Below are 25,250 nucleotides of genomic sequence, written 5' to 3'. Positions count from 1 at the left end.
TGTGATGTGTGTGCCCCGCTCGGCGGGAGGCAGGGAGTGCCCGGCGGAGAGGCGGGGAGTTAGTCAGCGGCGAGGAGGAGGAAGGGCAGGAGGCAGAGCTATGGAGAGCAGTGCTCCGCGGCGACGGGAGGCGCGGATTGTCTGAGGGGGGCGCGGCGAAGCGCGGCGCGGGGACCACGGCCCGGCGGGGCGGGGGATGAAGGTGCCGGGCAGCCCCGCGCCGCCAGCCGCCGGGCGGTGACGGGGCGGGGGCGCAGGCTGGGGGCCCGGCGGGTCAGGGGAGGGGGTGCTCGCCGCCCTCCTCGGGGGCTGGCGGGAGGGAGGGGACTGCGGCCGGGGCTGCCGTCGCCCGGGGCCGCGGTGACTCAGAGCCGGCGCGGCCGGGGGTGAGCCGAGGTCTGTTGTTGTGGGATTTTTTTTCCCCCGGCAGGTTATAAATAGCCCCGCTCGGCGCCGTGTCACGGAAGGACACCCTGGCCGGGCGCGGGGAGAGGCCGCCGGCGCTCAGGCTCCCCGGGCCGCCGCCGCCAGCCCGCCTCCCTCCCTGCCTGCCTCCCTGCCGCGGGTCGGGCCGGGCCGGCCGCCCGCGCCGTGTTTTTTACACGCGAGAAATAATACCGCTCGTTGGAGGCAGCGACGGCCAGTCGTCCTGGGGAGAGCAGCAGAGCGCTTCGGCTCCTCTCAGACCTCTCAGAGGAAACAGAGAAAATGAAGCCGGAACGAGGTAAACGTTTTATCAAGATGTTTCTATTGTGTTACGTTTTGCGCCTGGGATTAGAGGTAGTCTGGTGTTTCGTTTCGGTGTTATCGCTCTGTTTCCGTATTCCCTTCCCTGACATTTTGGGGGATGGGAGAGAATCCAGGTACTCGGGTTCAACTGGGGAAATGCTGGTGATACTGTGAAGGTCCCCTCCGAAGGCGATTAACGGCCCCGTGTCCTGCCTGCCCTTCGGCTTCCCATTGTCTTGAGTGGACGAAAGGGAGGCAAGCACCGTGGCAAACTGCTTTTGCTCTGGGAATGCTGCAGTTTGTGTGTCAAATGCAGCCGGCTTGTTAGCACGGAACTGCAGTGCTGAGGCAAGAGTCGGCCAAAGGCAAATCGGGCATCGACAGGCATCTGCTGGCGTTAGCAGATGCACAAAAGCGTCAAAATATAGCCGAAAACCACCCTGAAAATAACCGTAACTTCCATCTGTGTTGTTTTATAACCCGACAGTGGGTTTGGTTCCAGTTATAAAGGAGATGTATCATTACAAGCATGCCGAAATATTAATTTTTCATAATCGTTTGGTTACTCTCTTATCTGGATTACTGACATCTGGTTTTACAGAAAAATAAAGTCGACCGTCTGTGTATATGTTTATAACACTTCAGCTCTTTTGCAGTATAGCAACAGCTGCTAATGCCCCTAGAGTTGAAAATATGTCATGACTTATATTTTCATCCACATGAGCAGTGGCTATTGGTTCCTGGTAGTTAAAGGAAGATTATTTTTTAAAACAAATCTTATGAGTGTGCTCATTGTAGAATTTTGAGTGTTAATTAGAAAAAAACCCACCAACCTTACTTAGATGTTTGGGTTTGTTAAAGTTTTCGTGATTCTGTTGTTTACCCGGTTGCTTTCAGTTTTAAAAACACAATCTTTTTGAGTTATAATCACTTCGGTGTTTTGAGAAACACTTTACTATAGCTTAGATATCTGTGTATTAAATACTAACACTTACATGACATACACATCTTAGTTTTGTTAATGACATGTTTGCTAATAGCAACACCACATAAATTACCATTTCTTGTATGTATATACTGTAAGGATTATATGGTGTGATGATAGTACAGGAATGATTGTAAACATATGCATAAATTAATGGGGTTTAAGTCCAGGGATTTGAAATGGGCTTTTCTCTTTGCTTTCCTCCTTATTTCTTAATCACTTAAACCTTCACCTGATTGATTGCAGTGAGGCAGGTTCTTTTTAGAATCTCTTTAATAGCAGACCCTAAAGTTTGAAGACTATTTACTGTCAAGGTGAAATAAAATTTCAAAATAGCAAGACAATATTTACAACTTTAAGATTTTCTGGTATAGCAGTTCAAAACCTCTATATGACCTTTGCCTATTGCTTTCTTTAATTTTTAGGTAGAAAAAGTTGAATGTTGGAAACATTTTTAGTTGTTGTATGATAAGTGATCAGATGCCTTTTTTTAACCAATCTGTTGTAAAGATTAAAGAAAGCAAGTCTTTAGGTTGTTGGATGGTTGTGTTTGTGGTTGTTTTTTTTTTTTTTTCTTAAGCTGACAGTTAATAAATTGAGATTCCTATCAGTTGCAAAATGCCTGTCACATGCTGGGAGAAACTCTTCAACAATGTATTGAAATTCTTTTAAGATAATTAACAAGAATCTTGAAGTAAGTCATGGATCTTGCCAAACATTGGAGAGTATCTCCAGCCATTTTAGTAAATACCTCTAGCTTAACTGTGTGCTAATGTAATAGAGCAATGCCATGCACAAAGGGGGTTGTGAAAGTGCTGCCTAAATGCCACATGCAGCCCACAGAGTCTCTCAAGAGGTACGAATCATGCAAATGTTTACATGTGCTGCTTTCTGCTGCACCACAGGGTACAAGCAGTGAAGTGTGCAGTCACCTGCTTCCAGTCATTGCAAATTAATAGCAAAGAACAGGGGAGAAGCAGACCACTCAGCTTGCCACAGTCTTCACATTACTATAGACCCTCAAAATCCTGGGGACACTGCAAATCCATACACCAAGCAAAATGTAAAGAAACAGACTTTAAAAGACTTAAATGTTTTGGGATTTTTTTCATTCTTGCAAATACATCAGAATCCTTTTGGAGAGATACAGTTCTTGCAGTTAGAATTAAGCTTAAAACTATACTTAATAAGACTGCAATGCCCAGGGTATGTTGGGAGAAGGTATGGTTTAGCCTCTGTCATACTACCAATAAGATTCTTGTTATCACCAGCAAAAATGGGTGCTGCAGAAAAAAGGGGAGATCTAAATGTGCAATCGCTTTTTAAACAGTGGGAGATGATATAGAATATTTTAATGTAAGGAGGTGAGGGGGATGAGCAAAAATGAAGAAAAAAGGGAAATTTGGCCTAAAGTACTAGCTTCCCTTTATCTGTAGTTTTCAAACTTTTCTTATTATATAAACACCCAATATATGAGAGCAGTATGGAGGAGATGGAACGTGGAGCATTGCACAGCAAATCCATGGAGCAGCATTGCAAGTGAGCAAGATGGGTTTCGGAGTGCAGGTAAAAATGTGGGTTTACTCCTTTGCCATGAAAAGGCACAGGGCACTCGCAGGGCATGTCTCATGAGCATCGCACAGGGCACTCGCAGGGCATGTCTCATGAGCATCACTCAGGACTTACCCATTAGATGGGGGGTCAGTTTGGAAGGGCAGAGGTTGCTCTAAGCACATTCACATAACTACGTCTATACCGGGCCTAGAGAATGCAGTAACTAAAATACTGTTGGCTGCTGCTTGGCTTTGCCTTTCCCACGCTGCCATTCTTAAAGCGAAGTGTTGAAGCATCTTAAAATACAGTGGTCTCGTTGCTTCAGCTGAGGCTTTGCCAGTGCCAGTTAGAAGAATGATTTATCTCCCTTTCTTACATGCAATGTTTTTGGAGTAATATTTGAGTTTGGTTTTTTTTTCTCTCTCTGCAGTATCAGCTTACCTAGCTTTGATCCGTGATATCATCACGATTTAGTTTCTGCAGTACAACTGCCTAGTCAGCTGCTTCATGCTGCATGTTTGGACTGATGTTTCCTTTCTCAAGTACAGAGCTTTGCTCTTGCTTCTATTGAACTTTGTTCTAATGACTTCTGATCACTTCACCAGTTTACTGAGTTTGGAAGACAGCTAGACTTCGTAGCAGAGCGCTTGCAAACTCTTCCAGTTCAGCTTCGTTCATAAACTGTATAAACACAGTGTTTCACCATCGGAGTTAATGAAAACATTGCATAATGTCAGGGTGATAGCTTACTGCCAAACTCGGAAAGCTTGTTATGTGCTCTTAGAGTACACTCAGTGCACAACTGGAAAAAATCTTGTGGTTTCAATGAATCTACAGTATCGTCATATTTTACTGTGGGAATGTTATAAGACATCAAAAGTCTTACTATAGTCTAAATAGCTCAGTTACTGCTCCTTCCTCCTCCCTCCCCCTCACTGCATGAATGATCAGTTAAAGGATGAAGACAGGCTTGTTTGTCACTAAATGCATGCTGGCTTTTTTCATCACCTCATTCTAGCTTTTTCTTACTTTATTACCTTGCTTTCTTTATTTCTCTGCTGTGTGTTCTGTGTGTAGAGACTATTCTGTTTTCACTTAGAAATTAAGCAAAAAGCAGTTGTCTCTTACTTTCTAAAGCATTAGTTCCCTCTTTGAGATTATCCTACTTTGAAGAAATGGCTTTCTGTCTACAAGAGAGGAACAATCAGTCTGAAGATTGCTTTTTCTCTCCTCCTCCTTTCTTTCAAGTCAAACTCAGATATGTGCCTCTGAGTCTGTTTGTAGTAACTGGGTTAAGAGACTTTCTTCTACCTTATTTGGTGGTTTGGTATGGAGAGAGCTAACTCTTTGGGTTCAACAAAAGTCTGTTTAATACCTCCTGTTGGAAATATAGCTGAAGGATTTCTGGATATAGCTGTGAGGAAAGCTGGAGGACACATTAATAAAGATGAACAGTTGATTGAATCCTTTTCTTCAAATTCTTATGAGGAAGGATGAGGAGGCATGGGATTGGAGGGAAGTGAGCTGAAGCAGTGTATTTAGGAGTTGTGGCGTTAGTTTTTAAGTTAGGAGATCTGTGTAAGGTCCTTGTTCTTATAAACAAGACTTAGTTTTATGCACTATATTAATTTAGTGAAAGATTTTGTGGAAAACTTCTTAGCAAAGATGATGTGCTACAAAGTATGCAGATCAGGAAGTGAAAATATCTTGAAAAAGGATGAGTGGTATTTTAGTGTCCTATATTGCACTGTGATAGAGACACTTTAATTTTATAATATCTTCTCAGTGAAATGTCACGAAGCACTTAAACTTTTCCATGGTAGAACGATGTAGCCAGTAAACAAAGTAATAAACTGGAAATGAGGTGCTTCCTGCTCAGTGGACCTGTCACTCCAAAAGTGTTTGGGCAATGCTTCGGGCTTGGTTGCCACAGGTAAGTGCTGGTTGGGTGATAATGAGCTGGAGGTGACGCTGCTCCCTGGCCTGGGAGGAAGCCGTGCTGGCAAACACGCTCCACTGTGCAGGGGCACGTGCGAGAAGGTGCGTGTGGCAAGGGAGACTAGCTCTGATGGGCAGGAAAACAGTGGGAGGGGTGTCTGCTTTTCCTGTGTGGATGACTTTCAAATAAAGCCACCTTATTCTTTAAAAGAAAAAAACTAAAACTGTTCAGGATAAAAACTGACAGGTGATCAGGACATTACATTCAGATTCCATTTATAAGGCATGAAGCCGTCTAGCCCTAATCTTTGGGGACAGCAGATTTGTCCTGATCACTCATCCATTACATCTATATACTGTGTGTTAACAGGAGTATAAGGCTTTTTTTTTTTTAATTGAGGGTAGAGTCTAGATTCTTTCATACAACTCTGTCGTTGCACCCAAGAAAGGGGAATATAATGCTCTTTTATGAAATTTCTACAAAAATGTAACCTACAAGTATTCTTAGCTTTTAGGTGCTTAACTCCTGCCCCCCCCCCCCCCCCCAAACCAAAACAAAAAAAACCCTAAAACCTAAGCATATTAATTTGTGGAATTGGAAAATTTAAGTTTTGGTTTGAAATACCTGCTTATGTTAAAGTTTTCCTACCTGTTCTGCAACTTGTATCTAGTGTTGACAGCAAGGCAAGTCCTCCCGTTGTAGGAGTAGCCCTTGTGTTGGAAGAGTGCTTTTATCCATGTTCAACAGCAAGGGTTCTTCACTGCATGCCTGCTCCTCAGAAAGAACAAACTGTACTAGTAACTAACAACGTTTCCATTTTCTTTGTTTTGTTGGAGTTGTCCATACTAGCGCCTTCAGAGGGGCTCTTGTTGCTAGAACACATGCTGCTGGAGTGGCATTTAGGTGGATATTTTGGGGCTTTTGGATATGCCAAGTCCATAGGCTTGGGCTATATAACTGACCCTTCTGACCATATTCTTTGCTTGCTGAAGTGAGAAACTTTGGCGTGCCAGATCAGATCCCTGGACTGAAGCATATTAGATTGGACTTAGTTGTTAAGGGCAGTGTTGAAACTATTATTGGATCTGAGGTCTGCCAGCTTCTAAATGTTTTTAGAAATAAGCTAACATTTATAAATACAGATTCTCGTGAGATGTGAGTCGTTGCCAAATGAAATTCTGTGTATTAAAATTAGAAATCTTCTGTGAAAACAGAGTAACTGATGGGAACAAACCAGCTATATGACATTTGTTAAAAGAACTTGCTCTGTCTACCTCACTGTTTACAAAATGTTTCTTTGTTATTTTGACAAATGTCTACTAATAGCAACTGTTAAATGGTGGTGAAATAGCCATAGCCTTTTACCCTGTCAGTAACAAGTCTAGGATAACAATCCAGCAGTTACTAGCTGTTCTTTTAGTCAATAGGGTCTTGCAGTTTAACTGTAATTATAGCTATAATAACTACTTTCTCCATGTTGATGTGACACTTGGTAAACTGTTTTTTAGATTTTTGAAGGAGTCTTACATCGTCTTTCAAGGTGGTAGTAAAATGTACAGTCTTTGCAGCTCACTTGTGTTTAATGTTTAGAGAGAAGCCAGTTGTTAAATTTAAATTGTTTTAGAAGTACAATTGCGTGGTTACCTTTGTACTACTGAGTACAAAAGCTTAATGTATAAGTAGGCAATTAAGGATGCCTGTAAACCTGGGTGAATGCAAATACAGGAGAGTGCCTCTTGGACTTGGGTAGGTAGTTGGACTTTGGAAGACTTCACATTCATTACATGTTCTTTTTTTCTGCTTGTCCGGTGCAGTGTGGGATGAATATAGCTATAAGCACACAGCCAAAGCCACATGCAGTTATTCTTGATCTGCCTGCATAACTGTACCAAGATTAGAAGAGAGATTTTTACAAAGGCTGCTCATAAACAATATAATTGAGTTGTAAGTCATGAAAATTCTCCAGCTGTTCTTAACAATTGTTATTCTGACCAAATAAAATGTTTATATTTATAACTTGCTTGTATTAATATACTTTTCTCCTTGTTAAATGTGCCTGACTAGTTCTTTTTTGCTAGTAATTGTTGCATTACCTTTTAATGCTAGCTTTGGGACCAAAACTATTTAAAGTTGTGATTGGGATGGTATTACTACATTATGTTGACTCAAAATGCAAAGATGTAATGGGGTAGTATGATGATGTTCTTGGATAATTTGGAGAAGAGCTGTGTATGAATCAGTAGAGGCAGGTGAACACATGGGGACGGAAGCATTCCACATATGACATTTCCATGGGTGTTCTGAATGGAATAACCCTTATTAGGAATAAAGGGGAACAAAGTAGTCTTACTGAGAGGGCTTCTGGACAACTTCATTTCTTCAAGAGCAGTAAAAGGAATTCTTCAGCTGCCCCCATACACATTTATTTTGTTTTGACTGTTTTTCATTTTGTGGGAAGGCATCCAATTTCTTTCTGTCCAGGTATGTAGTACCCAGTAACCACAGGGCACTTATACTTTTCTCTTAAGTGATCAATGCATTTCCCAAACCTATTGCTAAATATGACTTTTTTTCCTAGGGGAAAAAACAAGTTGGATTTTCTTCTGAGGTATAATAAAAAAGGAGAATATATCTGAAATAAGGAATCTCTGGTTGCAGATGTGCCATGTCATATGTTTTACATTGTGTATCCTGTGAAGTTAGTGATTTTTTGCTTTTTCCATTAAGATCCCTTGGAACCAGTGTGGTACGTGCGTTTCAGACTGAAGTGAGACTACCAGCAGGTGACTACTTATGCTAGTTTAACCTCTTAATGGTGCTGTGCATGCAGGGAGTCCTTTTGCCCACTGGTGAGCCTTCAGGATTTCTAGGGCATGTTTCACACTTCTCTGTGCTGAGTAAATTAAGTTCCTGTGCCAGTATCATCTTGTCATTGGGTATAATGGGGGAGGGAAGGGCAGAGAAAGAACTTCAGGGAAGAGTTGAGGATGCTGAGTATTAGTCTGTGTCCTCAGTACAGTTAGTACCATGGCGGGAGGTGGTGGGGTAGCGGTGGCTTCTTCTGAGGGTCAGGAGAAGGAGAGGTGCAGGAAGAGCTGTTGTGGTCAGCAGACTTTTTTCAGAGTCGTGCAATACCCTTCTTCCCTGCCAGGTTCCCTGCCAGGGCACTAACCCAACAATGTAAGTGAAAAACCATGGCTCGCTCATGCTTTCAGGCAGGTCAGCAAGTTTTAGAAAGCTTTGTCTGCAGACTTGGAGGGGCACAGAGGGTGGTTAGGAGTATACCTGAGGAAAAAATCTGTGATGACTAATCGCTGAAGGCATAACTTCTGTGTTAGTGGAGTGAATTTTTGATACATTGTGTAGATACTTTGTACAGTTTCCTGTCAAGTCACAAGTATTGGTGCATTTTCTTTGCATGTTAGCTCTGAATATTTACAACACAGCCCCAGTAAGACATCCAATTTACTTGCTCATTTTTATTATGGCTTTTTCAGTCAGGCATTTAATCCTGATGAATTAGTTGGACTCGGGCGTAAGGGGGAAGACAACGTGCATCAGGAAGAGAAGAGTTTTAGTAAAATTCCAGTGACGTGGAGTGAAGGAGGAGGAGTTTCCTACTAGTAGGAACTGAACAGGGACAAAATTGTCAAGATAAGTTTGGACGGGGAATGCACAGTTAGGGGAAAGGGATTAATATCAACATTCATGCTGCTGAAAGGTAAATCCTTTTTTCTCTTCCGTATAATTGTTTATACACCCCTCATTTCCTATGCAAGGTTTCCCACTTCAGATGCCTTTTAATGAAAAGTATGGCTTTGGTTTTCTTTACTTTGAAGGGGGAACAGCTTCTTCCTTTTGAAGCACATGCTATTCAAATGGCCAAAGAAATTTTGTTTGCTGCAGAGAAGCTATGAGAAACAGTGTATCTGGAGGACTAGAACTGGGGGAGCATGCTGGGTAATGATTGCTACGGATGTGTAGGATGTTCAGACAGCTGTTAGTGCAAGGAAGGTATGGAAAAGCCCTTTTAGAAGTGTGCATGCTGTCAAAAAGTGCATGAGTAGAATCAAGTAGCCAGTTTACGGAGCTGAAACAGGAGGAATAGTTGATAATACTGGACGAATTTGAAGGCAAAAGTCAGGAGATCAGTGTAAAACTGCTAGAATACACACCTGCCTCATCTTACCTAATCATCTGGTGATTAAGTTCACTAAAATTGGCATAACTGGCAGTTATTGTACTGCCTTTGGATGTTTCCTACTGATTCTATCACTGATTTAACAAGTTTCTGTGGGAACGTATTTTGGATCTGGTAGAGAGAAAAGGTTGAGTGATGCTGCTTGATATACATTGTATGTTCTTTCATCCCATCTTCATTTTGAAAATATATAATGGCCTCCAGTTTCATAAATGTTTTAGGACACTTTTTATAAGCTGGTTCATAAATGAACCAGTATGAAATGTTAAGCAGCTTTATGATTTGCACTGAATTTGTTTTAAAATCATAGTGGAACTGTTAGCAGCTGATGCTTTCAACTTTTCTAGGCATGTTATAGACTATATGTAGTCTCTCTCACTCATAAAATTTGACTGTTAACATCAGAAAAAAGAAAGCTATACATACATTATTAAGACTGTGGATGGTATATCTTATCAGCTCTTTAACATGCATTGCAAGCATCAAGAGCTTACCTCAGCTTTATTCTGAGGACTGGAGCATCTGGGGGGGAAGAAGGGGAATAGGATTATCTATGTGAGTGCTTAGTGTTTTTATATTCTGCAAATTAATAACTCGGTCCAAAATGATTATTTCAAGCAAGGGATGCATTGGTAGAAATGTGCTTTTGTTTTTAGCTCTTCTCTACAACTAGCCTGTGTAAACATAAGGTGCCATGAAGGCAGTTATGCTTTACTCCTTAGGGGTCACATGCACACCTTGCTTTTCCTGCACAAGGCAGGGCTGGGATCTGAACTAGTGTTTTTCTGAACTAGCTTGTTACTAGACACCCTGTGCTTTGGCATGGCCCTCCGAAGGCTGAAGTTGGGGTGGTTTTTTTTTTGTAATATAGGGAAGATGCCAATTATGTGTACTGGCAAGTGCCACTGAATTGGTGTGTAGTTGACTCAATACTGAGACGAACCATGCTTGGCTGGGATTTCCTGCTTTGTGAAATGAGTAGGACTGCTTATTACTAAAGTTTGTGTTGGATAAAATCCATTCGTATCAAGACCTCATTTTTTTATTTTAGTAAGTGTTATCCTGTTTGTGGCAGAAGGCAGGTTAAAATACAATCTGTTTTTCTTGCTTATTATTAGTCATTTTGCACAGTGTTACAACTGCAAGTGTATTAGTATTTGAAATACAGCTACTTTATGATGGTGGAATATGCAGCTTAGGATAAAGCCCCATGTATATTTCTGTGCTACTGTGTTCTCTTATGCTCAGTCACACTAGCAACGTCCTGTTCTCATACGTATATTGTGCCTCTAGTGGAATTTGTGGAAGAATACAAGATCAAGCTGATAAATGAGTAGCATGCTTCAAGGTGAGTTTTGTTTGGTGGAATTCCTAATATTGTGATTTCTAAATTTAGCATTTTATTAGGCCAGATGCATCCATTTCTGGGGTGTTCTTCCGCAAATACTCACAGAGCTCAGCTGTGTATATTTGCAGCTGGCTTAGGACAGTGTCAGCATGCTGTCCTACTTTTACTGAATTTGAAGAATATCAGGTGCAAAAAGAATTTTGGTGGTTGCACTCCAGTAGCCCAGGGTGGGGAGACTGTTCAGGAGCATTTTGGTGGGCAGGTATGCCTGTCATCTAGAGGCAGCTGCTTCTCGCTAAAACATTGTTAGCTGGCCTGCAAAAACAGGTTGTTCCTTCTGCCTCCTGTTAGCAAAACTTTTAAGCATACTGATTTACCCACATGATAAATATTCCTCTTACCCCTCTCATTCCTCCCACAGGTATTGAATAACAGTTTCATAGAAAATCGTCTGAGTACTTTTTTCAAAGGCTAGGTGGTTGCTCAATTAAGAAAACTTGAAACTGCTTTTTCAGACAACTATGTAAACTGTGTTTTTGTGTTTTTGTAGAAGTAAATGTTCCATGAAAGAAAAATACTTGGAAAGCAAACTGAGAAAATATACAGGAAGCTCAAATGTCAGTGACTAATGAAATGGTATGGTTTACATATAACTTTCTGTAAGGCACTATCTGTATTTACAATGTTTAAATGGGCCAACTACTGAAAAGTGTATCCAACCTTCCTCGGATACCTTAAAAATCTGGTATAGGCTGTATTTTCTCGTAACCACATCTAAATGATACTGCTATATAATATGTGAGTGAGGAAAAATCACTGTTCTGTGAAGTAAGCAGCATGTTTTCCATGCTCTTGAATGGATTGGATTAGTGAGTGGGACTGGATTTTGAATGTGGTTAAGTCTAGTTTGATCTGGACTTCTCATCGTTTCAGAGCATCTAACTACAGAACAAGAGTTTTATTCTTGTTTTGTGACATGGTTAGGCTGAGAGCAAGATATCTTTTTTGTGCTGATTATGTTAATAAGGTGAATGTCATCTGACTTCAGTTCTTGTAAATGGATAAGAACTGGATTAAATTGTTTATTGTGGACATGTTGTTTAGACTGCACCTAGAATAATACGTGCAGTTTGAGACTACTCTCTTGAAATAACTTCATAAATTAGTCCCTGAAAGTCCCCATTGAAAAATGGAGGAGGGGCTCAGGAAAAAATACTAAAGTAGGGAGCTCAGTAGGGTAGGTTTAAGAGCTCCGGTAGTGCCAGGAGAGCTAGTAACGGGTTATTTCCTCCCCGCTCTGTGTGCTGTCACGGTTAGAAGGATGCGGCAGCCGAGCCGCTTCCGAGGGGACTGGGCGGAGCGGGGGAAAAAGTGCCGCGGGAAGTTAGCTGGTGCTGGCTGGGGCAGGTCGGGCTTTTTCCGCTCCTGATGTAAATATCCATCACCGCGCCTATACGGCTGCGCGGGGCTGAGCCTTCGCGCCCGGCGCTGCGCGCGAACACGGAGCGGGTAGTGCCAACGCTCGTGGAAGCCGTTCCAAACTTCCTCGAGTTATTTGCTGGTCCCGGTAGCGAGATGCCGGCGCTCGGCGGGCCGCGCACTGCTGCCGCCGCTGCTGGTGCTGCCGCGGCCGGGGCGGGGCCGGGCCTTCAGCGGCTCCGACGCCCCGCCGGCCGGGAGCCGGGGCCCCGGTGTGGGGCCGGGGGGCTGGGCGGCGGCCGTCCCGCCCCGGCCCCGCTCCCCGCCTTCCCGGGCGTGCCGGCAGCGCCGCCGCCTGTTCCCTGGGCGGGGGCACGCGTGGCTGCAACGCGCCTTTTCGTTGCTTTAGCACCGATCTGGGCGGTTTCTGCCGGCTGCTGCGGGTGTGCTGCCCGCTCCCCCGCCGCCCCCGCTCACCTGCCCCGGCGGGGGCCGGGCCGCGCTGCCGAGGAGGCCGGCGCTCGCCTGGCGGGGCCAATCGGCGCCCGGGCCTGTTGCTATGCGCGCCCCTACTCTGCCTCCTTTGTGGAAGATGCCGTGGGCACCCACCCGCGCCGGCGCGCCGCCGGGGCTCGCTGCGGGAGCACAGGGCCGCGCAGACAAGGTGTGTACCGGCAGGGAACCGGCTCCCAGCCCCACCCACCCACCGCGGCCCCCCTCCCGCGGCTGCCTCGTCCCCTGCGCCGGGCTCGGCTGGCCGCGCCGGAGCGGGACCTGGCGGCTGCCCGCCCTCCCACGCTTAGCGTGTCCGTGGGTCGTGTGGCTGAGGTCGTGACCGAAACAGGCGGTTCAGGGGCGAGGGGGCTCCGGGAGGAGGGCGGTGGGGAGCCTTGGAGGCTGGTGGCACCGGGCCGGACAGTCTTCCCGGGCTTGAAATGGGTCCAAGCTGTGTAACTGTGAGAGTTACAATTTTGCTTGGTTTTTTTTTTTTTTTCTATGAAAGGTGATTTTTACATCTGCCTGTACTAAAGTTTGCCTCTCCGGTTGAGCTGAAGACGTGTGCTGTACTTCGTCTGTAAATGGTTCCTTTAAAAAAACAAACAGTTTCACCATATGTCCTTCCTTTCGTTCCGTATACTGAGCCTATGAAAGGCTGGACTTCTGTGATGTCTTTTTTTTTTTTTTTTTCAGCCTCCCTTTAAAGGGAAGTAATGGACAGCCTCAAAATTAACTCTGTTAATTTATTACATTGTTAGAGCCAAAGTATTAAGCGGCTTGGAACAGGAGGGGGGTATTTTTAAGCCTTAAAAGTGAGACACCTAGTTACATGTCAAATCTGCTAACAGTTGTAGTTAGCGTAGCCATATGTAACTGCTTGTTTCTTCATTGTTGTGGCGAAAAAAAAAAACCTCTCCCCTTCCCAAAAACACCCTGAAGCTTAACTGAGTTTCTTCTGTGCCATGTTATGTAGGTCAAGTTTCTTTCTTTTTTTCTAAATTTTTTTATCTCTTCCAGCAGGAGGAAACTATTACAATAGTTTGATTTCTGCTAGAAACAACGCATGAAAGTGTTATTAGCCCTTTGCCAGTACTTGTCTGTCTTGGGGCAAATGAAGCTAATGCAAATACGTCAGCTTTGGGGGCAACTGAAAATATGTATTTTTAATTAGCAACTTACTGGTTGCTCAACTATATGCTATGTTTAAAGCTAATTAAATAGCATACTGAATTCACTGCTGAATTGAGGATTTGAGGATTATCCATTCCTTTTTAAGCAAACCTCTTCTCTAAAAATGCAAATGTTGTTCTGACCAAGGACTTGCATATATTTTCATCCTGGGTCTAGAACTTGTTGATATTCCTCTGAAAGGTACTGGAGCTCTAGCTTAAATGAGCCTGCTGACATTAGGTGTTCGCCTCCTGATACAGGAGGAGGAACAATTCCACTAGTGTACTCTTGTGGTTTGTGTGGGAATATTGGTTTGAATCACTGAAGTAGTGCTTTATAAAGTAGTGAGGAATTTTTGAGAGGACAAAGTGAAATTTCATAATTGCATGTATTGAATTTTAAATGTGTTAACTTAATGTCTGTTGCTTTGCTGTGTAGAAGATTACCATATGTTAGAAGAGAGGAGGCAAACTGGATTCTTGGCTGAAATTCTGTTAAGCCTTTAAATTTTGACCCCATGTAACATTTTATTCTTTTGAGTACCAGAAGACTATTAAAGCTTAATAACATGACTTACAGTGTGGAAACTTGTAAATAGCTGAATTGTGCTGTGTGACACAGTTCAATTCTAAAACTATCAAAAATGTTCTTTTGTTTTATGCATTCAAAATTCCATAATAGGCTCTGGTGTCCATTTTAAAATCAGAAATCTTTTGCACAGCTTGAGAGTTGTAATGTCCTCATTTGTCCTCCCAAATAAAATTTAAAAACATTTTTATGGGCCTGGCCATTCTCCCAGAATTTTTTTTAAAATGAGAAGCATATATTGTCTCTTTTGTAACTTTTTTACTTTTGCAGGTTACTCTTTAACTGCTTAAGGGCAGGCCTTGTAGGTGAAGGTTAATAGCATTGGAAAAATGACCCAAGGAGCTTCATGCTATTCCACCATCATCAATTTCATCTCGGTTCTTTCAGAGCTCCTTACACTTCTGATGAAGTACAGTATCTGCCTCTGGTCTGCTAGCCTTATTCCTTTCCCTCCACCCACCCTCTAAATAATCTGGACTGAAAATGCTGAAACAAACCTACTGAAGCTGGAGGTAGCCTCACTAGCTAGGAGGATGATTTTGGGTGGTCAAACGTGTTCTGACAAAGTTCCACAACGTAAATTACCCAGCACTTAGATGACAGTGAACAGGTTGTAACATCAAAGTTTTGAGAGATGAGGTAGGAAAGCACAAAGAGAAGATGAATACAGAAAGAAACTGCAGTAGAAGAGGTCAGATGTCATGAAAATAAATTTGTTCTGGGCTTTTTGTTTTGCCTTTTTATTTCAGATAAAATAATGGGATTCTTAATCTACATTCCTCACCTGAGTATGCTTTCTAACAAGTCCTATGCTTTTTTTTCCTGTGTGCTTTTTTAAGTACCCTGGTAGCTAGTTCTATTCTAGCAGCTGTGCTGCAGAAGTTTCCAGCTTGTAGGTGTGATTTTTCTAACTGACGCGATGTTGTAATAAAGTTATGAGTATCAGCTCCTACTTAACCTGCACACTATATTTCTAATGTTTAATGTGTTGTCCATTAAAATAAAATTCTTGAATTCTTGAGTGTTTCTATCTCTTTTCCTTATGAATATTCTTTAAAAGCTTTATTATTAACAGTGTATTTGTACTGTTCAGTTTGTTTCTAATTTTCTTCTTTTTCAGTTATTCTGGGGAAATAAAAAAAAAAAGGCAGCTCAGCAGCATTGATAGGTGCCTCATGTAGGTAGAAAATGTGCTTAACAGTTCTTCCCCAGTGTAACTGCATTTATCTCGGGTGTAGGCATGCAATGAGTGTTCACATAGCTTCTTGGTGTTGAACCAAGTGTCTGGAGTTGACATGGTTTGATAGTCAGAAAGCTGCCCTGGATATAATTCACTAAGCCTTTGCATGTGAAGTTGAATATTTGTAATGGAGACTTTTCCTGAACATGTTGAGAGAAAACACATTTCAGACACTTATAGACATTCAGTTCAGTTGCATCATTCTCATTGGAACCAGAAGTAATGAAACTGGGTTCATGTTTTGATACAGTATCACATGGGTCTTTAAACCACTGCATTATATCAGAGCTATCCTACATGCGTGTCGTTGTGTCTATCAAACATCTTCTCTTCGTCGAATCTGAGAAGGCATCTTAGCCAGTGCTGTGTGTACACCAGGTCTTGCCACAGTGAGATTGCTAGTGCATGTAACAGGCTGCTGGTCTGCTTGTCATCTGAAAGAAATACTAGACTGGAAAATGCTGTCTTGTTTTTCGGATGTGTGAATTAGTCTGCTGATGCTCTGCAACTCTCTTTCCATATTTCCACATAAATACTTCCCAGATTTTTTCTTCCACTTTATAAGTTTGGGGGATCAGAGCTTTACTGGCTGTGCCTGTGAACAGAATGCTATTAGCATACGTGATGCAGTGTTTCCTTGTGAAATGACTGAAATAGGGACTTCTTGCTGAAGGCCTCTTACTTGTTCCTAATAGTACTTTTTTTTTTGTGAAGTAGTTTTAGGAACAGTGAAAGAAAGTCATGTTATTCCCTTTTTGCCATTGTATAGCCTCCCACTTTCTTATGAGGACATGATGAGTGAGGAGCAACAAGATTGGCCTGCTCTCCTAGGACTAGATTCAGAAAGTCAGTATTTTGCATTAGGTCATAGAGATTTGAATTAAGATGGTGAAGTCAAGGTAAGGTTAAAGATTAACTCAGCTTGGAAATGTGAGAGCTAAGTTTTTGTTTTCATAATGTATACAGCTAGTAGGTGAATATAGTCCAGATTCTCTTATAGGATAAAAGGCAGTATTTCCTTGCTAGTATCACGTAGATGACTCTATGCTGTTCCTACTTCGAAATAAAATTACAAAACTGTTTTAATCTGCAATACTGAGAAAATGGGAATATAACATATAGTGGGGTATGCTTAAATGGGAAGGATGTAGTCTGTTTTGCAGTTCAGCCACATCATCTACTGTCTGATGAAATTCTTTTAAAATTGGTGTCCCTAACAATAAAGCTGCTGCTTCCAGATGATGGTGTCTGCATAATTGTATGCCTTTTCCTTGGTGACAAAGGAGAATATTGACCAAGTTTAAGTAATGGTGGTCATCCTACCTGAAAGATAACTGAGCCCTCAGATAAATTTGTAAAGCTGCTAATTAATGCAGAAAAGGGGCAAAGGTGGGGAGTTAGATTCTGCAAACTTAAATAGCAAGCACCAGTGCTAACAAGCAAGACTGTTGTTAAAGAGTTAATAACAGATGGCTGAACTTCTGATGCAAATGATCAGGCAGAACAAGAGAAGTTCTCCACATCCTGACCCAGAGACTCCTCACTGCTGCCATGGCAACTAACACAGTTTTCCTCTCCAGTTTTAGCAAAGTTTATGGAACTGAAAATGACTTGTTGGTTTTATGACTTCAAAATAAATTTTAAAAGGCAAAGCAGACCAGCTGGAGAAGTAGAAAACATAAACTAAGAGAATGTGGATATGAATTCCTAGAGGCCTTGAGTATTTTAGTTCCTATAAGATCTTTTAGAAAAAGATGTCTGAAGGACTGTATACTTTAAAATGCTTGGCAGTTAATGCATTAGTTTAAATAAGAGAGTTTATAATCTGGGCAGATCTATCCGGATCCTTCTAACTTAACTTAATATGAAAATTACCTGCTGCAACTAGAGTAGCATTGCAAGGGGAAAGGGAGAAGGAGGTAGGAAGCTCTATGTATTTGGACTGGACATGGTACAGAGGAGCAAGGAAGAACCTGTAGTTCGTGGGGTGGTTGTGACCTTTCACCTGACTTGCAGCCAGGCATTTGTCCTCCTCAGTGGGAGTAGGGGAATTTCACTGTAGGACAGTGGAGGCCTGTAGAAGGGGCCGTGGAAGGGGATTCAAGCTTTTTGCCACTAGACAGGGTAGGACCTTCTCTGCCCCTTTGGTTCAATTGTTAAAGACTGGGAGAGTATTCTGGAGAAACACCGCTACAGCCCTGCATTGGCCGTGCTGTTTTTGCTAAGGTGCTTGCCTTTGGCTACTGTGAGCAGGATGCTAGAAGGACCCCGAGTGCTATCTTTATTATTTTTATAGCAAAGTTACTCTACAGTTCCTGTACCTAGTATAGGTAAATTCAAAATGGAAGTTTTACTATCTCTCCTTAGGGTAGAATACCTGAAGGAGTGTTGGTATAGACTCTAAACTTCACAGCACTGAAACTACTAGAGGGAACTGTTTCTGAGGCAGGTTTTGAGCTGGTCCCCCTGGGAGAGCTGTGAACAAGACCTGTGTATATTACTGAACACAGGTCACTTCTCATAAAGCAAAAACAACCCGTTTTAAGTCTGTTTTATCAATGTTGTTAAGAACACATAGTTTCTTCAGCTCTTGCTATTTTTGTGAGGTACGTCTATGCCTGTGGGTCTTATGCCACAACAATGGCATCTTTAGAGAATAAAGTCCTTCATGTAGATATGTACGAAGCCACTATATTCTCAAACTGTATTTCCAGAGTGTATCATATTGCAGCGTTTGAGTGTTTAGATGGAACAAGGAATTCTTCAGCCTCCAGGTGTATAACTCAGTCAACATTACTTTTAAAAATAAGGGAAGCAAATTCCTGGAGTTCTTACCTGAAGATTATTATTTGTTATCTGATACAAATTAAGAGGCACATTCAGGTATCATGTTTTGCTGGGTATTACACAAGCATGGAACAAAAGACCAACCTTACTTCAGACCTCATGTGAGTATCAGACATGAAATCAATAACTTCCTACAGAGGGCTGTAAGGAAACAAAGGGATAATACTGATGAGACAGGTAAACTGTGCTCCCAGCATACAGGCTAACAAGGCTTTGTCACCATAACAGAGAAGCTGGAAAGCAGTGTCATCTTGCATCAAGTGACTATAGGACAACACGGGGGTAGGAAGTACAGGTGATTAATCAGAGACTAACTGGAAGTTTACAGCAATAGTGACTGGAAGCAGCAGGAATGGTGGTAAGCCATGGAAGATCTTGAAAGTTTTTCTAGGGGGGGAAAAAAATGGTAATTTCCTTGTTATGAAAGATGATGTTTTGAGAGGCAAAAAAGACAACAGGAAAATATGGGTTCTTGTTAGACACCAACCAGACATACCTTACTCACAAGGCTGGATGTTATTGAGGCATAATCTTTTCTCTTTTTCACACTCATTTTCAGTGACGAATTCCATGAGACATCCTGCAGGCACCGCTGGCACTTCCCTGAGGAGGCAGATAAGGCACTGCCATCTGCCTGCTGAAGCCTGGGTGGTATTCACATGGGCTGTGCCTGGCCCAGAGGTCCCCACTGGCAGGGCGTGTTTCCAGCTTCATCACAGCTCGGACTGTGAAGAATTATCTCTGAGGAAAATCTCAGGATTTCAGACCGTGTTTTTCCATAGTGAAGAGTAAAACCAACTCATGCTGAAAGCAAGTCTTGAAATGCTATTTCCTAGGGATCCAACCCAGTAATAAGGGCGTAGTGAACCCAATTTGCATGTTTTTCTGGGGGTAAAGAGGGCAGATTGCTTGTTTGAATTCACATGCCAGATTCTGGTCCTTTCAAGATCAGCCACTAATTCAGATGGTAAGAATAAAATGTTCTGTGCTAAAAATCTCAGAGATGTTTTTTTTTTTTATTTCTTGAAGATAAGTGATTCCAAAACCCAGTTTACAATAACAGCCAATGTAGTAATATGTACATTTAAAATCTTTTTTACTCTACTTCTACACTTACTTCTTTGTTATCTCTTAAAAAAAGATCCTCCAAAAAAATTGTTATTGTCACTTGATAGTAATAATTTATTTTCTTTACTGATTTCTAACAGAAAATCTCTGTATAATCTTTTTGGTAACTGAAAGGGTTGACAAAACAAGTCTATCAGGCACTTGGATTCTGTAATGCTTGTGGGTTTTTTTTTTTGTCTGATGCTCAACTTGAGCATTAACAATAAATTATTAAATCTATTAAACCTGACAAGTGGGCGAATCCTTAATGTTGCCTGAACTATGCTAGTAGCTGGTGTGTAGCAGATACTGACTTCTTGGCATTTCTGAGCTGAAGGCAGCTTGGAGCAATATTCCCTAAGAGAAAGTAATTTTGACATTCGCTAATTTAAGTTTCGTTGAATATTTACTTTGGGCATTAATACCTTTTCTGCTGGTTCCAAATTCAACATTTTTTTCCCCTGCTGTGTACTTTTGATTAAATATATATTTGCAAGTATCAAGGAGGAACTACAGTTGGGTTTTATTTGTTTATTTGTCTTTGCTTATGTCAGTTGTTTTTGCACAGAATACAAAAGTGGCCATGCAGGGCCTTGAGCTTTGACTGGATAAAAACTGTTGTTCTTCATATGCTTCTCGTGTACACTATTTTTAGTGGAGTGTTTTGTTTTTCCTAATAACTTATTGCTCTGCCTTTTGACTCACAGGTCACCTGATTTTTAGAGCATGCAGACGTAGAGGTTGGATCCTTTAGTATTCTGTAAACTGCTAGTTTATCTTGAGGATGCTGCTGTTGCTGGTGAGGTTGGTTTGGAAGTAGTCGTGGAGGGGTGAGCCCTGTCCCTTTGGTTCTCTGGAAAGTATGTTCTAAGAATACACAGTACAGGGTGTTACAAAACACACGTGCAACCAATAAACTTGGAGCAGAGGCCAGGGATGATGGGTGACTTGAGGTCAGCACTGTGCAGGGAGACTTTTGCCTGCTGGCCCTCACCGTGCCTGTCTTCGCTCTGTGCCAGCAATGGTGCAGTCATCCATGAACTCACTTTTTCCCTTGAGAAGGGAGAATTGTTTTGAACAGATACGTTATGAATATACCACTATTATTCTTGCTTTAGTAGTGTTAATTTTGGCACTTTGGATGAGTGTCTTGCCTCTAGGATTGTCACAAACTTGTTTTGTTCCACGAGGTGCCCAGTGGCTGGATGTTTCAGGTAGCCTTCAAAGCTGCAATGCAAACCTGGCAGGATGTTTGAATGAAGGGGAGAGGGAAAGCAGACACTTAAATTTTGTAAGCAAATAAGTATGTTGTTTGAAATTTCAGTGTTCAAGTGGGCCCAGTTTTTAAAAGGGTACTTTCCAAGATGTGCATATATGTGGAGGAAAAACTTAACAAGGTCTGAATGCTCCAGAGTTCTGTTAGTCTGATTTTTTTAAAAAATCTTAAAGTAAATCTGAACTGTAACAAGATAAATGTAACTCAGCTAGACCTGGCAATTCTTCAAATTGCATGAAAACAGAGAGGAACAAAGCCTGCATCCCTCAAGCTATTCAGTACATGCACAGATGAAATAGGTCTAGACACGTAAAATGACTACTGTCATGGTTTGGATTGAACAAAAAGTTCATTACTGCCCAGACAGTTGCAGATTTTTAATTCCTGGCTCATGAGGTCTTTTCAGCCTGTGGAAAACTGCACAGACTGTCATCTTCTCTAGAATTTAAAAATAAAACAAATTAACTTCCACCTATCTGGATCTCGGGTTAACTGGGATATCAACTGACCTGGGTAACAGTGCTGGCATTCTCAGGGTTTTCTTTTCATTCATAACGTTATAGTTTATAGGTTCCTCTAAGACAACAGAATATTTGAAATTGAGTGTTGTGCACCCTTGAGGGAGAAGAGTTGCTTTTTGGGTGGGTGCAGAGCCTATTGCTGTGCTGGTGAGTATATTGTCAAAATTTCTAAGCACAATAAATATTTAAGGTGGTGACATAAACCATGAAATACCCCAAAGAGATTAATTTTAAGTGTTAGTGGAGAAATTTTGAAAACCAACATGCAAGTGTAACCCTGCATCACTATGAATGCTGTTCCCAAAGATATTTGTGTGTATTGTGAAGATGATAAGCCGTAGAGGAATAAACTGAGTAACACTTTAGCAAAAATCTGGTCAGCACAAGATGCAAACGTGTCATGTTTTAAGTAGAGGGCTGCTCTCTCTAGCAGCTCTCATAAGCATTGAAATACCTACTGTTAGGATTTTTAAACAGTTCCATGTTGTTTTCCAGTAACATCTGAGGCTGATTTATTATCACAAATTACTGCTTTCCATCTCTAAGCCAATCTCTGTATAAAGCATTGCAGAAGTCTGCAAATAGTTGAATCTTTGTCAAACTGGATTGTTAAACAAATTAAAGAGGAAACTTAGTCTGTTGTCCTGAATTGTATTGCATTTAAGGCCTCAAGTAAAATTTCTGGCATGCATTTTTATTTATGTATTATAAAAATGCTATTACAGCTGGAATTTAATGCATAGCTGCTGTCAACCTGTTTAATGGGAGGGATGCCTTGGCTTCAAAATTGGGTTAGAACCCCCACCAGTACTCAATTGCTGCAACTGTTGTATGGATGATGTGCCTTTAGAAAGAGATGAGGCTTAGCCAAATCATGCTGGGCTTTCCTTTGCAAAGAAAGCAACAGCTATGGAGCTACTGCAGCGTGATATTTACAGCTAACATAAAGTTGAGTAAGTTGATGAAAGCCTTCAGTCTGTATGTGTTCAGCCATGTCACTGCTGCTATGCTGGTTCTTGAATTAGTGAATAACAATAATGATGATGGTCATCAGCCACCATCCTCATCTCCAAACATAGTTCCCTTGTCTGGGGGAACCTTGATGAAAGATGAAACAGTCATCATCATCAACATCAGTGAAGGAAGCATGAAAAAAAAGGATTGAATACATATCTAGAAATCTCATATTGGAAAGTCTGTATTTTAATATAAAAGCACTTAATTGTTTTTCCATAAAACACTTTAGGAAAAAATTTTCACATATTCTGTAAGCTTAAGTGCGCTCTGTTTTCTGTTCCAGGGTGACACACGGCTCCTTCAGCTCCCCAAACCAAGCATGTTGGATGCGGTTTCACATTATGGTGGCAGTGACTGTGAAGCTAGCCTAGGTCTGATCTCGACATTGCCCTTGCTTCCTTCTGTGAACTGGGGTGGGATTTAAAACAGGAGCATTTCAGTAATCTGTTTTCAATATAATTCTGCAAAATTAATATCAGCATATTTACGAGGGTGGTAGACTGCAGTACTGATCGTGAGAGTGAAGGCCCTTTATTCCCTTCCAATTGCAGATGAATGTCTATTCTGTGCCACTTAATGCCACATACTTATTTTAAAAGAGGTGTTTTCTCCTAATTGTTTTCTTCTATGAACTAACAGAAGTACCTGAAAAAATAATTTTGAGTTGCAGAATTAGAAATCTTATTGCTTTGTCAGGTTTAAGGTTTTTTTGTTCATGTAGGTTTATCGAGTCATGCAGTTTGTTCTAACAATCTAATTTAGGCAGAGCATCACCTAATCAAGGGAAAAATGTAAAAAGCTAGAGAAGAATGAATGGAAAACTCAGGAATTACTTAGTCTGCTCCTGATAGGTGTGTGTGTTTCATTATAATACAATTTCAGAGTTTTTTGTGTAGCCACATTTAACAAAATCACAATCCAGGAAACCATAATATAAAGGAAAACACAAATTGATGTGTGCTTAAGTAAGGGCATTAGCTGAGACAAGTCCTCTTTGCTTTCAGTACTTGTCCAGTTATAGCACGTCTGTACGAGTAGTTATCTTTTGTAACCTGTAGGCTAGGAAGTTTAGGGATTGGCAAAAAGCGTCCATTCTGTTCCTCCAACTGGGTTATATTTAAAATGCTAAACATTGCAGCACTGAAAAATCTTACAGCTTTATACTTACATTTCAACACCTATTTACCCATGTCAGGATATAGTGGAACAACTGTATATTAGAATATACAGATTCTCATGTGACTTATGGTGAACTGAGGTTTGAAATGAGCCTCAAACTTCACGTTTTCAGGTATTGCTTTCCTTCTACTAAATACAGACAATGAAATCGTAATGATTGACCTACTTCATAATTTATTTCCTTCTGGAGCAAGAAACAATTAAGCTTGCATCATTTGTTCTTAAGTATTCCTTTTCTTTGTCCAGTTAAGATAAAATAAAACCAGTTTCCCTCATCAAAATTCAAATATTGGATCTAGAATTCGGTTCAATGCCAAAAAATCAAAAGAAGCAGGTTAAACCGTTTTTGCTTAGGTAAAAATAGAAAGCTACAGTTGGAAGAAAAGTGACTCAGTAAGCAGCATGGTGATGGCAAAATAGGATGTCAGCCAAAATGCAGGAAGCAAGATGGTAACACCCAGATCAGTTTAACAGTCTGCATTTTACACTCTCAAAGAGCAGTAGTTTCTGAGATTACTGCAGGAAATTTAAGCTTTAAATGAGTTTAACTGGATTTTATTTCTGTACTCATTAAGCTGTTTGAAACTAAATAAGTTTGAGTAAAATGTGATTTGTATGATTTGTGCTTAGTGTTTCCCCACCCCCCAGCCTGATTTTTTAAGACCAGTCTCACTTTGGTAACTTTATTTACGGTAAAGCTGCCTCAAGATTAGCTCTGGATGCTGTGAGCAGAAGCATGTGGTAGATCGGCAGTGATACACGCATACCAGGGGAGCTACTGCAGCTCTACAGTCTGGAGTCGAGCTGGTGACAGTGATTGGTACTAATTTGATTTTTATTGCTCTAGAGCTCTGGAGTAACTTCATCAGCTGCCATGTAGCTGTCTTGATTTTTAAATATCCCTGCTTGCTTATAAGATTATGTCCTTTGTTTTGTTTTTCTAATTATAAACTGGCACAACAACACAAAAGCAGGTGAATTTCTTCCTATTCTCCTACACAAAAATAATTAGAACCAGCAATTTTTTTTATAGCTTATACTCTACTTTCTTTGAATAGCAGGTATGTATCAGTCCTAATGTAAAATTTCTGTACTTCCATTTCCTGCCTACAGCAGAACTGCTTTGATAATCAGGTAGTGGTTCAGTCTGGTACCCTGGAGAAAGTAAGGAGATGGCAAGAGTAAGATAAGGTCCTGTGCTGCTCTCCTCATCTTTTTGTAATGGCTGTCCCCGAGCTCAAAGATCTTGAGCCATAAGAATCTAAGACAGGAGTCAATGCAGGAGAAAAAATCTATTTAGGAATATTCCTAAGATAAGGTAACCAGTTCATTGCATTTGTTTCCTGAAGCAAGTAGACCATCTCATTACTTTAACTCTTGATAGTGTAAATTATACGTAAACCCTTAATATTGCAAGGCTTTTGAAGTGTGTGACTTCAGATGTAATTACAGGTTTGTAATATGCAGACACATGACTGCTCATTCAGAGAATCATGAATTTGGGGGGGTTCAAGGGCAACTTTCTTTTGAAGTTAAGCACAACGTGGAATTAATTAACTGAAGCATCCATAGGTGTTTCTAATTCCAGAAGAGAAGCTGTTAGTCAAATGTTTACATTGTGTTTCATTTCCT

The 25,250-nt window shown here is 41.3% G+C and overlaps 1 protein-coding gene across 4 annotated transcripts in view; it reads left to right on the top strand.

The window, feature by feature from the left end:
* The first annotated feature begins 270 nt into the window (after positions 1 to 270).
* Positions 271 to 25,250, top strand: part of ATOSA (atos homolog A) — a 47,385-nt gene continuing 22,405 nt past the window's right edge. Inside the window, exons 1-2 of one of the 4 annotated variants that reach the window (XM_064456434.1) lie at positions 271 to 724; positions 22,723 to 22,810. In XM_064456434.1, the coding sequence (XP_064312504.1) occupies positions 22,759 to 22,810 (52 nt within the window). In that variant the 5' untranslated portion in view covers positions 271 to 724; positions 22,723 to 22,758. Of the gene's footprint in view, positions 725 to 12,598; positions 12,840 to 22,722; positions 22,811 to 25,250 lie in introns of those variants that run through there. The other 3 variants (XM_064456433.1, XM_064456435.1, XM_064456432.1) reach the window with 3 other exon arrangements.

This window comes from Phalacrocorax carbo, chromosome 7, assembly GCF_963921805.1.
Source record: "Phalacrocorax carbo chromosome 7, bPhaCar2.1, whole genome shotgun sequence".
NCBI lineage: Eukaryota > Metazoa > Chordata > Aves > Suliformes > Phalacrocoracidae > Phalacrocorax > Phalacrocorax carbo.
Note: the sequence above shows the minus strand (reverse complement) of the source record. Positions and strands in the feature narration are given on the sequence as shown.